This window comes from Schistocerca serialis, chromosome 9 (genome assembly GCF_023864345.2).
Source record: "Schistocerca serialis cubense isolate TAMUIC-IGC-003099 chromosome 9, iqSchSeri2.2, whole genome shotgun sequence".
NCBI lineage: Eukaryota > Metazoa > Arthropoda > Insecta > Orthoptera > Acrididae > Schistocerca > Schistocerca serialis.
Window position 1 is genome coordinate 381,788,946 of NC_064646.1, and position 16,742 is coordinate 381,805,687.

The 16,742-nt window shown below is 43.3% G+C and overlaps 1 protein-coding gene across 1 annotated transcript in view; it reads left to right on the forward strand.

The window, feature by feature from the left end:
* The first annotated feature begins 1,754 nt into the window (after positions 1-1,754).
* LOC126418930 (translation initiation factor IF-2-like) overlaps positions 1,755-16,742 on the forward strand; it is a 65,396-nt gene continuing 50,408 nt past the window's right edge. Inside the window, exon 1 of the mRNA XM_050085959.1 lies at positions 1,755-1,777. Within this exon, the coding sequence (XP_049941916.1) occupies positions 1,763-1,777 (15 nt within the window). The 5' untranslated portion in view covers positions 1,755-1,762. The remainder of the gene's footprint in view (positions 1,778-16,742) is intronic.

Below are 16,742 nucleotides of genomic sequence, written 5' to 3' on the forward strand. Positions count from 1 at the left end.
TTTTCGTGTTTATATGTCCGTTTCCAAGAGCTGCAAGCTGCTGAATGCATATTATGTAGAAGGTTAGTTACATTCTATTTTTTTTGTGTTCAATGAATGAACTGTTGTTAAGTTTTTTAATTTTTTACCGTTGCTATAATTTCATTGCTCTTTTATTATTCCATAGAAATGGCAGACAAATCTTTAATCTCTTACAGCAATTGAATCACTTTACTTCATTCCTACATCACTTCGTAAAAATGTTTCCAGACTACGGTTGGTACCAATACGCAAGACAACGGACGTCCGGCGACGGCACCGAGAAAGTACCGTGTAGACCACGTAGGGGCAAGTGTTGCAGACTCCATGTACATGCCCTATCTTAAGCCACGACACACGGCAGCAGGGACATCGTAGTCTCAGCAGTACTGTAACAGTTCTTATTCCACGTACTTGTTGCTGCTCGCTTCTGACAGCACTGTTATTAAAATAGCACTGATGGCTCTGACCATTATATACAATAAGGGAATATTTGAAACCAATGCAGCTTTTACGAATAAAAATTACTGCTTTATTTGAATGAAGGTATATTTAAAAACAAAAAAATAGTACTGTAATATGGCTAATTAATATTTTGGCTTCTTACTCGGTTATAAGTAAAAAACGAAAGAAAAGATCATTTATTTCTAATTTCTGCTACCAGTCACTTTTTATTTTATGTTTAATCTAACATAATGCAACGCGTTTCTAACATGTTCTGTTCATCTTCGTGCGTTTATACATACATTCATACATACGGAGATATGTTACTTAAAAATTAACAGTCTTAAACTAGATTAATCTAGAATTCTTTGTCCATTGTTTGTTACAGTAGCGGCTGGTGTGGAATTTGGGGGGGAGGGTGCAGTCCGCCACCTTGTGTTGTGTGAATAATATTTACACGTACGTCGAAGCAATTTGTGCAGTGAATATACGTTGGCAATCAGTGACAAAATACAATGTGCAATAGTGTAATGTTAATCAACAACTCCGCCATTACAGCAGTGATGCAAGTGAAGCAGCAAGATGATGAAATCGGTGTGATATCATACATAATCAACCACAAGGAAGAAAGCCAGCAGAAGACATCACTGATTTCAATTTTTCAATTTCTAGCCATCCACTGCCCCCCCCCCCCCCCCCCCCGCCTGAAATGCCACACCAACCGATACAGTAACAAGCAATGGACAAAGAGTTCTAGATTAATCTAGTTTAAGACTCTTTTTTAAGTAACATATGTATGTACAAACGCCTGAAGATGAACAGAAGATGTTCGAAACGCGTTGTATTATGTTAGATTAAACTGGTAGGAGAAATTATAAATAATTATCCCACACAGTCACAGTTCACAAACATAGCCATTATGGCCGAGAATAAAACGAAAAGGTGTAACTAGGACTATACAGATACCTAGAAATACCGGTTATTCAGAACTAAAATACTGATATAGGTTTTAACCGGTCGGTTTTTCCCACCCCTACCCACGCGATTAAACTGCAGCCACAGGTGTGCTGTGGGTAGGAGAGGCCAGCAGTGTCGCCTCCTCCCGGCCCTCCGTGACCGCGCTGCCAGTTCTTGCTGGCGGCCGCGGCAGCGGTCGGCGGTGGTCCGCGACGTCTCTTTCGGTCGGCGTTTCTCCCGCCGTGTTTTGTCCGCCACGCGCCCCTCCAAGGCCCCCGCCGCCTCCCGCCTATAAAGGCAGCCCTTTAGACGTCAGCACACATTCCTTAAGAAACCACTGGAAATGACTCAACTACAGGTAGGTGGCAATATAATGTAGAATGCCGATTTATTACTTCAGAGCGTAAAAGTAGAAGAGCACTAACACACATTTCTATCTATGCTCTGTATTTGATTTCTTATTATACGAGCCTGAAAGCACAAAACCTAATTTTTACCACAATTTCGTTGGTTTAGAATATGGCCATTTTTCTTACGTGTATGATTGTTACTATTTCACTAATTGCAACCGAGAAAATTTGCTCTTAGTAGCCGAGCTGTTCTAGGCGCTTCAGTCTGGAACCGTGCGACCGCTGCGGTCGAAGGTTCGAATCCTGCCTCGGGCATGGATGTGTGTGGTGTCCTTAAGTTAGTTAAGTTTAAGTAGTTCTACGCTCTACGGGACTGACGACCTCAGAAGTTAAGTTCCATAGTGCTCAGAGCCATTTGCTCTTGGTAAGTGCCAAAATGTACACTACTGGCCATTAAAATTGCTACACCAAGAAGAAATGCAGATGATAAACGGGTATTCATTGGACAAATATATTATACTAGAACTGACATGTGATCACATTTTCACGCAATTTTGGTGCATAGATCCTGAGAAATCAGTACCCAGAACAACCACCTCTGGCCGTAATAACGGCCTTGATACGCCTGGGCATTGAGTCAAACAGAGCTTGGATGGAGTTCACAGCTACAGCTGCCCATGCAGCTTCAACAAGAAACACGATACCACAGTTCATCAAGAGTAGTGACTGGCGTATTGTGACGAACCAGTTGCTCGGCCACCATTGACCAGATGTTTTCAGTTGGTGAGAGATCTGGAGAAGGTGCAGGCCAGGGCAGCAGTCGAACATTTTCTGTATCCAGAAAGTCCCGTACAGGACGTGCAACATGTGGTCGTGCATTATCCTGTTGAAATGTAGGGTTTCGCAGGGATCGAATGAAGGGTAGAGCCACGGGTCGTAACACTGTTCAAAGTGCCGTCAGTGCGAACAAGAGGTGGCGGAGACGTGTAACCAATGGCACCCCATACCATCAAGCCTGGTGATACGCCAGTATGGCGTTGATGAATACACGCTTTCAATGTGCGTTCACCGCGATGTCGCCAAACACGGGTGTGACCATCATGATGCTGTAAACAGAACCTGGATTCCTCAGAAAAAATCACGTTTTGCCATTCGTGCACCCAGATTCGTCGTCGAATACACCATCGCAGGCGCTCCTGTCTGTGATGCAGCGTCTCTGAGCTGATAGTCCATGCTGCTGCAAACGTCGTCGAACTGTTCGTGCAGATGGTTGTTGTCTTCCAAACGTCCCCATCTGTTGCCTCAGGGATCGAGACGTGGCTGCACGATCCGTTACAGCCATGCGGATTAGATGCCTGTCATCTCGACTGCTAGTGATACGAGGTCGTTGGGATCCAGCACGGCGTTCCGTATTACCCTCCTGAACCCACCGATTTCATATTCTGCTAACAGTCATTGGATGTTGACCAACGTGAGCAGCAATGTCGCGATACGATAAACCGCAATCGCGATAGGCTACAATCCGACCTTTATCAAAGTCGGAAACGTGATGGTACGCATTTCTCCTCCTTACTCGAGGCATCACAACAACGTTTCACCAGGCAACGCCAGTCAACTGCTGTTTGTGTATGAGAAATCGGTTGGAAACTTTCCTCATGTCAGCACTTTGTAGGTGTCGACACCGGCGCCAACCTTGTGTGAATGCTCTGAAAAGCTAATCATTTGCGTATCGCAGCATCTTCTTCCTGTCGGTTAAATTTCGTGTCTGTGGCACATCTTTGTGGTGTAGCAATTTTAATGGCCAGTAGTGTACTTTGAGAATATTTCATGGAAATGCTATATCTTTGATGAAAAATATGGTTAATCTCTGAAAAGTTATATTAATTTTCTTCATATCCAGAATTCGGTGTGATTTATCTCCACGTTTCGATACGTGATTCGTATTCTGAATCTCGTCGCTCTTTACATGTCTAAAATAGGACAAAGATCCGTATCTTCTCACTACAGGGTGTTTCAAAAAGGACTTCATAACTTTGAAAATTCATATAAATTAGTTCATGGCACCTACAGAGGTGGCTGTAGTGTCAGTTTGTAGGGAAATACATCACGTTTTCCGAGGGCAGTTAGCCAGTGCCAAATCGCACCGCAAGGAGCGCTAGCCGCTGTTGCAGTAAAGAAGGCTGCCTTCACTGGACCCGATCGTGCTAACTGTGTGTTTTGGTTCGTAGAATCGAAGTCGGCGACAACAGCTCACCGTAATTTCCGTACACTAAAGATCCTCATAGTAGGTGTACAACTTATGAGTGGCATAAATGTTTTGTAGAAACAGGGTGCTCGGTAAGACATGGAAAATCATCAGGTCGGCCAAGCACATCTAAAGACATCGTTGAGCGAGTGTGACAACGTTTTGTCAACAGTCCTACGATGTCGGCCAGTCGCGCATCTCACGGACTGAATAGCCCACATTCGACTTTTAGGCGTTTGTTGGGAAACCGTTTGCGTAGACTGACGATCGTACAAGCAATAAAAGACACTGATAAAACCGATCACAAGAAATTCTGTTCGTATTCTTGGACAAAATCACCTTTTCTGACGCGTCGACGTTTCGCTTAAGTGGCAGGATTTAGCGAAATGAAAATCCACATCAAACATTGCAACATGTTCGTGACAGCCAAAAACTGAACGTGTTTTGCGCATTGAACAAGAACAAAGTGTACGGCCCTTTTTTCCGTGAGACAACCATCAACGGGATAGTGTGCCTGAATATGTTACAACAGTCTTTGATACCACACATCGATGACGATGACCAAGAACGAAATGTTTACTTTGTGCAAGATGGTGCACCACTCCATTACCTGGCTGACGTCCGTATTTTCTCAGTAACCGCTCTCCAGGTCAATGGATTGGCCGTGATGCGCCAACTGCATGACACCCACGTTCCTCAGATGTGACACCACTCGACTTTTTAATGGGAATATGTCAAGGATATCGTGTTTGTACCTCCTGTGACGGCTTCTCTGCCTGAACTTAGAGCAAGAATTTACGCCGCCACTGAGCAAGTTACATCTGCAATGCTACAGCGGGTTCGGGAAGAAATTGACTTCCAAAGGGATGTGTGCAGGATAACCAACGGAAGCCACATACAACATCATTAGTTCGAGGTAAAATAAAAAATAAAAAAACTTGATGTGTTTCTCTACAAAACAACACTAAACCCAGCTCTATATCTTTTTTCAATCAATTTATATAAATTTTTAAAGTTTTAAAGTCCTTTCTGAACCACCCTGTATATGTTTACATTTCCATTGAACTAAAACTTTCATGCAAGGCAATCTAATATGAATATTTAGAAGAGTAACTTCGTCCGCCCCTGGTAGCTGAGTGGTCAGCGCTACAGAATGTCAATCCTAAGGGCCCGTGTTCGATTCCCGGCTGGATTCTCCGCTTAGGGACTGGGTGTTGTGTTGTCCTAATCATCATCATCATCATTTCATCCCCATGGACATGCAAGTCGCCGAAGTGGCGTCAAACCGAAAGACTTGCACCCGGAGAACGGTGTAACCGTCGGGAGGACCTAACCACACGACATTTATTTTATAGTAACGTCTACTGTGTTTTGTTGATCAAACTTTAACCAACGAAACTGAGAGCAAAGCATGAAAAATAAACAGAAGTTTAATGGTGAACTATGTCTTGGGTGACGTATAGTGTTGTACATAAATAATGAGGTGACGAAAGTAATGGGGTACCTCCTAATGTCGTGTAGAATAGTTGTTTGCGAACAAGGTGTCCACAAATAGCTGCAAAAGGTGTTCAAATAGCCGAAATTAACTATTTTCAGTCAATGATCGGATACCACATCAACATAGCCCACTCCGCTACGGAGCAACCACCAACTAGCAGGGCACGATTTTCCAGTTGGCTAGAGCCCAACCAATACGGCCACGAGCCCAGGAGGGGCAGTGCAGGCGATTTCCTGCTGTTAGCAAAGACACCCGTGTCGGTCGTCTACTGCCATAGCCCATACCCCAAATTTCGCTGCACTGTTCTAACGGACACATTCGTCACACGTCCCTCATTGATTTAACGCTATGTTGCGTGTCTATTACCAGCGACAACTCTACGCAGACGCCGCTGCTCTCGGTCGTTAAGTGAAGACCGTCGGACACTGCGTGGTCCGTGGTGGGAGGTAATACCTAACATTTGGTGTTCTCGGCATACTCTTGACACTGTGGATCTCAGAATATTGAATTCCCTTACGATTTCTGAAATTGAATGTCCTATGCATGTAACACCAACTCCCATTTTGCGTTCAGAGTCTGTTAATTCCTGTCCTGCCGCCGTAACCATATCAGAAACCTTTTCACATGAATCACCTGAGTACAAATGACAACTCTGCGGATCCATTGCCCTTTCGTATCCCGTGTACGTGATACTACCGCAATCTGTATGTGAGTGTATCGCTAGCCCACAAAAATGTCAACAAATCTACATGCGCTCCAAACAGCACGATGTAAGGCAATGATTAAGTGATTACAATATAAGTGAATAGTGAGCAATTATTTTTGCCGCTTTTTTGCTCGTAAATAACAGTAGTTTATTTGACAAAAATTCACTTTTTTACGCGTTTTGGGAATAATCTTTTATAAGAAGATCAAGACTTTCTATCTGATGTTATTAGAGGTTATGTCCAGAAAGCGTAATCAAGTAAATATTATCAAGTGCAATGTTGTTGTTAGCGACCGAAAAAAGCGATGTGAAAGATGTGTTCAGTGTTTACGCAGTGGCCCTGGGCTTCTGTACGACTTTATACCGCAACTCAGATCTGAAATATTTGTTCTAATATTTATTCTAATAGGATATACTGAGTGAACGCCTTATTTGTAGACCTATTTACAAGCTACGAGTTAAAGAAGTGTTCATACAGCACATACATAAAGAACGTAGAGTTATTCTTGTCAGTAGCTCGCAGAAGAGTTTCTGTGAAGTTTGGAAGGTAGGAGACGAGTTACCGGCGGAATTAAAGTTGTGATTACGGGGCGTGAGTCGTGCTTGGGTAGCTCAGTTGGCAGAGCACTTGCCCGCGAAAGGCAAAGGTCCCGAGTTCGAGTCTCGGTCCGGCACACAGTTTTTTCTGCCAGGAAGTTTCATACCAGCGCACACTACGTTGCAGAGTGAAAATCTCGTTCTACAACGATTACATTCATAGATGATACAGATTCACGGTTTCTGATTAGGGAGTTTGTACTTTAAAATGAGAAAGTTACTTATATGTTCCTATGTGATTCAAATTGATGATAAAAAAAATTGGAAAAACTATTTTCCGTAAAGTTATCCCTGCTTGTTGTCTTCAGTAAAATATGGAAGGAAAATTGGAGTTTAACATCTTGTAGATGACGACTACTTAAGATAGGGTTTTGAAGCACTGATTGGGGGAGATAAAGCAGCAAATCGGTCGTTTCAAAGGAACTATCCTGGAATTTTGTCTTCAGGTCTGCTTCCAGAAAATTTAGTTCGTCGTTCATCGAGGGAAGCATATTGAACATATGGATTAGAGGAAGCAGATTATGGAATTTGTGTTGTATGATAGAGCCAGATGTTCTATTGTACTAGTAGGTGAATCGAAGATTACTATGTTCTAGCATACTGGAGTAGTCAGACTGCTAGGTTATTGTTTGCTCATGTTAAACTAGGGAGGAACGGAGACAGAAAGATCAGTGCTTAACGTCCCCTGATAGACGTTCTTGTACAAGGAGTATTAGCTCAGGTAGAACAATATAAGGAAAGAAACCGAGCTAAGGAATTATTTTTGAATTCACGTCAATTGATTCAGGAAAATTTAGATGAATTCTCGATGGGAGATGGAGATTAGAATGTAAGTTCTCCCAAAAGCAAGTCGGCATGTTGCGAACGGTTTTAGGACAACAGGTACAGTAAATAAGGCACAATTCATTCCCTTCTAGGATTTCGTGGATGGATCTGCATGGGCAAGGATGAGGCGAATGACATTCTTGAGTGTGGGGACGACTGAGAGAGGAGAGTCGTACTTCTCGTCGCTGTGAAACTCTACAGACCAGTGTCACCAGAGGAGGCATGAGGTAACGCACGGCAGTGGTGGCAATGGCGTGGTGTCGCGTTCCGCATCTCGCACTCCCGTCCTGTTGTTTGGTGACGCCCACGCCTCCGGAACGGCAAGTGTTGACGCGCCGTTGTGCTGCTACTTTCACAGCCAGCGGTCGCAGGCAGCAGGAGCCATCTGTGTGCCTCTTGTGTAACTGCCACGCAACAATTACGACTCGCGAAGGTAGCTGTCACTTCACCCCTGTGGTGGCGTGCAGTGCGTGGTTGCCTGTAGGCACAGGGAACCCAAGCTCGTGTAAACTGGAACCAATATCACAAGATTTACTATATTCGTGCGATGATTCGTTCTCCATTAAAATATCAGCCGTTCGGTAGGAAAGAGAAGTGAGAGCCCCCCAAATCAGGCTGGAATTTTTCCCTCTGTATTTGATCATACCAAGAAACGTTGTGTGATCTAATGTCATACCTACTGCACCTTTTTCCTCGAAAACATTGTTTATAATTTGTTCCGGGTAGAATACGTTTTAAGCGAAACGATAAAGCCGAATAGATGGTAAAACCTTTCATTGCGTGGAAACTACAGTAAAATTAATAAAAAGAATTAAAATTCAAAGTTTCAAATGAGATCACCTCATAAAATTAGTAAAATTCGTTAAAACGCTGTAAACTGAGCATTTCGACAGTAGGCTACCCATTGTGACCACAGCACGATATAGTCGCCATACTAGGAACTGAACGTACACTTCCAACTACAGTACTGGCTGTTGAGATGGCACGCCATTCTTAGGCTTCCGGTGTCCAAGAAGCACAACCCGACCTCACTGCAAGGAGTGCGTGGTGTCACCGGCGTTTCGTATTTGTCCAGTCTGAACCTGTCCTGTAGTGCTGGACACATACGCACTATCCCCTATCGTCGTGACAGTAGTCTGGGAGCGGCACAGATACATGCATATCCGTTCCCCGTAAGTTCACAGGTGGTTGCAGATGGTACCTCAGTCACCCTTATCAATTTCCTCCTCTCCTGTTCCATTCCCACTTAGCATGTGGCACCTAGGACAGACGGAGAGAGTTCGTATGAGTTCCAGTTTCTCTGCTGCTGCTGTTGTAAGATGTTTGTGTGAGGATGTGATATCTTTCTTCTTTTTGAAAAACACAGTCTCGAAATTTTGACGGTAAGCTTTTCTACGATGCACAGTGCCTCTCTTTTAGTGTCTGCTCCGGAGCTCTGGCACTTATGTAACGAATCCGTGATGAAAGAAGCCGCTCTTCTTTGGATATTTACCCTATCTGATACGTTTACCAGAATGGTGAGATACTCCCAAGTAACCATCGAACGTGCGCTTTGAAAATCAATAGTTAGGTGTGTAACTCACATTTCATCACGTTCCTTCCCATGAATCTCAGTATGGTATGTGCCTGTACAGTATTTCTGTGGTCGCCGTTATATACCGCTCTGCACTTTAAAGTCATAGATATCACAACCAACGTCACACGGCATCACGTTTACCGTATCCTTCAAGTAGGGTTCGATATAGTCCCACACTGTTACACTTGAAGGACAGATGTTGAATGGGCCGAAACGAGCCGCCGCATAACAGCGTAGTTGCCTGCTAACTTCGAAAGAAGGTAGATGCGGTCCCTAGCGCAACTTATAACATCGTCGAAAATCAGTGCGGACGTGAGAGCTTTGGTACATCATGTTAAACAAACGGAAAAATGGAGGCGGTACAATTGGAGAGCGATTCGCCTTCACCAACATGCATAAGCAATTCATTAACAGTTTTTACACACACACACACACACACACACACACACACACACACACACATATATATATATATATATATATATATATATATATATATATATATATATATATTTGAATTACAAAAAACTATATATATATATATATATATATATATTTGAATTACAAAAAACTAATAACAAAAAAATGTTGCATGGAGCGAGATTCGATCCGGCGACCTTCGGATTACGTACCCGAGCCCTTACCGCTGCGCCACGACGCTGTATAAAATTATCAATCGTAGAGAGTATTTCACCGCAACGGTTTCTTTTAACTGTCGATTTTCTCGACAACGGCTGAGAATTGCGTCTTGGTGCTTTGCCACATTACACCTCTGGCCATGAGCTTTTATTATGCGCAGTATGAATCGGATCTGAATTTCACAATTGGCGGCCTCCCCTTGTTAGCCACAGCCTGGGGGATGTTTCGAGTCTAAGTCCGGGACACAGTTTTAATCTGCCAGGAAGTTTCATATCAGCGCACAGTCCGCTGTAGAGTGAAAATCTCATTCAGTATGATAGAATGCTTACTTGAAGTGCATAAAATTTTACTGTGATTCAAAATGGTTTAAATGGCTCTGAGCACTATGGGACTTAACTTCTTTGGTCATCAGTCCCCTAGAACTTAGAACTAGTTAAACCTAACTAACCTAAGGACATGACACACATCCATGCCCGAGGCAGGATTCGAACCTGCGATCGTAGCGGTCGCGCGGTTCCAGACTGTAGCGCCTAGAACCGCATGGCCACTGCGACCGGCAATTTTACCGTGAATTGTGCCAATGCTGAGGAGTAAAATGATAGGTAGTGGTAGAAATATTACAAAACTTGTCTGCTGGACTTCGCCCGTTTAGCAGTTCAGTGGAACTTTATTTAGAAATGCTAGTGTTTGTTATTTTTTTTTTTTTATCATGACAAGTAATAACTTGCTTTCAAAATCAATGAGCAAGTGATAATGTCGAGTTAGTGCAGTTTTGTATTCTAGTTATTTGAGAAAAGTTTATTCTCACTAGCCTAGAAACTACATTTTGTTACTTATCCTCTTTAGTATGATAACCCTTCAATCGGCAGACACTTTCGTAATATAACAATGCTTCCTCTTACGGAAATCTACTTGAAGCCGCGAGTAATTAGGCTAATGAGGAGGGGCACTACAGCAGTATCGTGTGGTATAATTTGAGAATGTGGATCTAAATGGAGGCGTATTAGTTTAGTCCGTGGGATTGTGGTGGTAGCCAGCGTATCTGCCTGGTAAGTGGAAGACCGAGGGTCGAATCGCTGTCCAGCACAACTGTCAAATTCCCCCATGGATATAAACCAGTGCCCACTGACAGCCAATGTCTTTAAATCTTTTGTGTCTTTATAATGTCTTTTAATCGTAACGTCAAAGTAAAAACAATATTTGTTGTGTAAGCTGTGCAGTGATGGGATTCTAGGTGAGAAATTAAATTCTGATGGATATTTATTGACATTCCTTGTTGGTAACTCACAGGAACAACCTTCGCTTTTCCTCGATAAGTCGACATTAATATGGCAAGTGGTAACTTGCTTTCCATGTCACGGAGCGAGTGATAATTTTTTTTTTTTTTAATTGAGTTTCGATTCCCCTCGAAGTGGGCGGGCTGAGTGATAATGTGGAGGTAGTGTATATTTATGTTCCAATTACTTCAATAAAGTTTATTCTCAATAGCTTAGAAAGTAAGTTTTGTCACTTAGCCTCTTTAGTATGATAATCGGGGATCGATGAGCTACATCAGATACAACGACTGGTCTGCGACCGCCACCAGATGGCAGGCGTGCAGCCTTGGCGACTGGTCACGATAGTAACAGCGGCTTAAGACTCAACATCGTAGGCAAGATTGTTAATCAAAATAACAACATAGCTTTCGTTGCTATTGTAATTTACAAGACTAGGAGTCATTTTTTTAAACAAGGGAAAAAGGCATCTATCCTTTGCTACGCGATCTATGTGTTGCGGTCTTCAGCGTTTTTCAGTTCTACAGGTCTGTTTGTGAGCTTGACTCTCACGCCTCCCACATTACGGCTTATCGAACTCGCCGCGTTTCTCCATACTGACTCTTACAAGGAATTCTTCTAGGTCTACTTATTATGCTACCCTTTCGTAATTACGTGCACGCATTTGTAGTCTCAAACCATGATCGAATAGCTGTTTTGTCATCCATTAGCAGACTTGACGTTGCTTCGCTCCGCCGATGTACCTCGGCGCCATTGCCATAACTAACTTCGATGTCGAGTTTTCGCAACACTGACTGACACGTTTGACTCTCGACTGCTTCAAATCTCGGTGTTAGTGCAGATATACAAACAGTATTTAGGCAGCAAGAAGACAATTTCATTATCAGCAGACTGTGCAGCAAATTTCTAAATGTACGCTTATAGCCCAGAACGTACTTGTGGCGGAGACTACTGTCCGCTGTCCACTATGATTCCTTCCCTTCCCATTCCCAAACGCGAATGGTGCGTGGGAATAACCACTATATGTAACTGACTGAACGCTAAATGAGCCCTTATTTATTTGACTTTCCCACCACAGTCATTTCGCGAGATGTCGTTGATGTGGTCTTCAGTCTGAAGACTGGTACGATGCAGCTCTCCAACCTAGTCTATCCTATAAAGGCATCGTCATCTCTGCATAACTGCCGGCCGCGGTGGTCTAGCGGTTCTAGGCGCTCAGTCCGGAGCCGCGCGACTGCTACGGTCGCAGGTTCGAATCCTGCCTCGGGCATGGATGTGTGTGATGTCCTTAGGTTAGTTAGGTTTAAGTAGTTCTAAGTTCTAGGGGACTGATGACCACAGATGTTAAGTCCCATAGTGCTCAGAGCCATTTGAACCACTTCCTCTCTGCATAACTGTCACAGCCAACATCCGTTTGAAATTGCTTAACGTACTCAATCCTTGGTCTTCCTCTACAATGTTTACTCTCACACTGCCTTCTTTTATCAAAATGACAAATACTTGATGCCCCAGGACGTGTCTTATGCCTCCTTCTTTCAATAAAGGACCATAAATTTCTTAATTTCCTCAACTAGATTCAGTACCTTATCATTTGTTATACGATCAACCTACTTAAACATTCATCCATGGCATCGCATATCAAAAGGTTCTACATTGTTCTTGTCTAGTGTGCTTATCGTCTGTATTTCAGTTACGCCCAAGGCTATTACTAGAAAGTACTTTCTAACACATTTACAATAGACGTTAATTCGGCTACATTCCGTTGCCCTTGTTTTACTTTTTTTCTTGTTCATCTTGTAATCTCTTTTCAAAACACTATCCCTTCCGTTCACATGTTCCTCCAAGTCCTCTACTGACAGCATTAAAATGTCATCGAAAATAGCATTTTTTGGTCCGCTCACTCTCTTTCTAAATTGCTCTTTCGTTCCCAGCACAGCTTCCTCAATGAGCGGACTGAATAACACTGGCGATCGGTTACATCCCTGGTTCACTCCATTCCCAACCACTGCTTTCCTTTCATGCTCTTCGACTCATAGCTGCTGTGTGTTATACTTAAAAGCCGAATATACCATTTTGCTCCCTGTATTTGTCTCAGAATTTCTAATTTTGTAGTCCAGTCAGTATTTCCATCACTTTTTTGAAGTCTACAAATGCTATAAATATAGGTTTGCCTTTCGTCAACCCATGTTCTGGAGTAACTGATAGGGACTGTACTGCCTCGCATGCTCCTACATTTCTGTGGAGCTCAAACTGGTCTCCCGGAGGTCACTTTCAACTAGTTTTTCTTCATTAAATAATTCCATTCAGTATTTTGCAACCACGACTTACTAAACTGATCTTTCAATAGTATTCACATTGGTCAACAACTGGCTACTCTAGAACTGGAATTATCACATTCTTCCAGAAGTCAGAGGGTATCTCCCAAGGATCTCAGAAATTCTGAGGTAATGTCTTCTCCAGAGGTTTACTCTTAAATATTTCAGTACTCTGCTTCCAGCTTTGTCACGTCTCTAACCTCATCTTCACCTGCATTCCCCTTCCTTTCCATAAAACTGTCCTCCAGTTTGTTTCCCTTATATAGATCCTCTATGTACTCAGTCCATCTGAACCTTGAATATTCATACAGCTACTTCTCTTTTCTCCAGAGATCTATTTTCTATTTTCCCCTAGTTCAACATGCTTCTACACCCTTGTATTTGACTTCTAACAATTCCTGGTTGACCATTATGCACTTCCTCTCAACCTCATATTTTGGATGTCTGTACTCTCTTTTGTCTACTTCATTTCCTGCCTTTTTTATATTTCTTCCATTTTCCTATTAAATTCAGTACCTTCTGTCTTACTCAGGGAATTCTACGCTTTGTTTTTTAGCTGCATTCGCTATTTCATCTCTCAGGTCTGTGCAACTACCTCATATTATATTTGTTTTGCCTGTTTCAATCCACCATTGCCTAATACTCCCTCTGAAATTCTCGATAATCTTTGGTTCCTTTATTTTGTCCAGGTCTCGTCTCTTTAGTTCCTAACTATTGCAAATTATTCACTTTAATCTGCAGTTCATTAACAATAAGTACACTCATGCTCATAAATTAAGGATAATTGCAGAATATGGTGCCACACAACGTAGCACTACACAAAACTGGCGCTAATAGCACAGGCACGTAGGGAACACACACGACACAAATCTGTAAGTCCACGGTATTGGTGATAAGTTGAGAAAACCGTCCCGAAACACATGTGCTACAAAACGCCACTGTTTCCTGCCCATGTACCCTGACATCAATATGGGATATGATCACCATGCACACGTACACAGGCCGCACAACGAGTTGGCATACTCTGGACCAGGTGGTCGAGCAGCTGCCGGGGTATAGCCTCCCATTCTTGCACCAGTGCCTGTCATAGGGGTTTGAAGACGTGCAGCGATACGTCGACCGAGAGCATCTCAGACGTGCTCGATGGGGTTTAGGTCTGGAGAACAGGTAGGCCACTCCATTCTGTTTCAAGGCACTCCTCTACAATGGCAGCTCGGTGGGGCCGTGCGTTATCATCCATCAGGAGGGAGGTGGGACCCATTTGCACCCCTGAAAAGGCGGACATACTGGTGCAAAATGACGTCCCGATACACTTGACCTGTTACAGTTCCTCTGCCAAAGACATGCAAGGGTGTACGTGCACCAAACATAATCCCACCCCACACCATCAAACCACGACCTCTATACAATTCCCCTTCAAGGACATTAAGTGGTTGGTATCTGGTTCCTGGTTCACGCCAAATGAAAACCTGGCGAGAATCACTGTTCAGATTATACCTCGACTCGTCCTTGAACATAACCTGGGACCACTGTTCCAGTGACCATGTACTGTGTTGTTGACACCAGGCTTTACGGGCTCTCCTGTTACCAGGAGTCAGTGGAATGCATCTTGCAGGTCTCCGGGCGTATAGACCATGTCTGATCAGTCGGCTGGAGACAACTGTTCCAGTGGCTGCGATAAGGTCCCGAGTAAGGCTACCTGCAGTACTTCGTGGCCATCTGCGGGCACTGATGGTGAGATATCGGTCTTCTTGTGGTGCTGTACACTGTGGACGTCCCGTACTGTAGCGCCTGGACACGTTTCCTGTCTGTGGAATCGTTGCCATAATCTTGAGATCACACTTTGTGGCACACGGAGGGCCCGTGCTACGACCTGCTGTATTTGACCAGCCTCCAGTCGCCCTAGTATTCTATACCTTATAACGTCATCAATATGTGCTCTTTGAGCCATTTTTAACAGACAGTCACCATTAGCACGTCTGTAAACGTCTGCACACTTACTCGCTGCACCGTACTCTGACATGCACCAACGCACCTCTGCGAATGTGGACTGCTGCCAGCGCCACCGTGCGACGACCGCAGGTCAAATGCACTGCATGCTCATACCCCGAAATGATTTAAACCCGCAAACAGCCCACCAGAACGTTGTTTCACCATGTATCTGCATTATCCTTAATCTATGAGAATGAGTGTAGTTGTCAGAATCCACATCTTCGCCTGGAAACGTCTTTAGTTTATAATCTTGTTTCGAAATCTTTGTCTTACCATCATAAACTCAATCTGAAACTATCCAGTGCAAGTCTCATCCATGTATACAGACAGCCTTCTTTAGTGATCCTTAAACCAACCGTTACTAATGATTAAATCATGCTCTGTACACAATTCCTGTTTCATTCCTTTACCTCAATCTATGTTCTCCCACTCTTCTTCTTCTGTTCTTTTTTCTTACTACCTGATTCCAGCCAACATTCAACCAAGACAATTAAATTTGTAGTCTTCCTTAACTATCTGAATAATTATCTTTCTCTCATCACCTTTTCTTGCAATGTCGTCATCATCTGCACTAGAGTTGGCTTTTATGTCAATTTTGCCTATGATAATGCGTCCACTATACTCTTCATACTGGCTTACCCGATATTTTATTTTCTTGTTCATTATTAGGCCTATTCCTACATTGCCCCTACTTGATTTTCGGCTGATAACTATCCACTTACCTCACCAAAACTCCTGTTGTTCCTGCCACTGCACGTCACTAATTCCCACTGTATCTAGCTGAACCGAATACAAAGTCTTTTGCCGGCCGTTGTGACCGAGCGGTTCCAGGCGCTTCAGTCTGGAACCGCGCGACCGCAACGGTTGCAGGTTCGAATCCGCCTCGGGCATGGACGTGTGTGATGTCCTTAGGTTAGTTAGGTTTAAGTAGTTGTAAGTTCTAGGGGACTGATGACCTCAGATGTTAAGTCCCATAGCGCTCAGAGCCATTTGAACCATTTTTACAAAGTCTTTAAATGGTCTCACGAAGCAATTTCGACTTTTTCCATGGATTACCTTTCAAAATCAGTGAGTACACCTATTATACTTTCGCTCGTTTTGCTATGCATGCTTTATAAGAACTGCATACGTGCTACTACAGGATCCGTGACACTAGGATCTTACACGTTGCTTCCTTTACAGATACAACGCACTTTTGGTAACTCTTCCAACAAGTCTCATTTTTCCACCAGAAACAAAATTGAAGTATTATTTAACCATAGGGCAAGAGCAGTTTCGTTGTAGTATGATAACCTCAGATGACCTA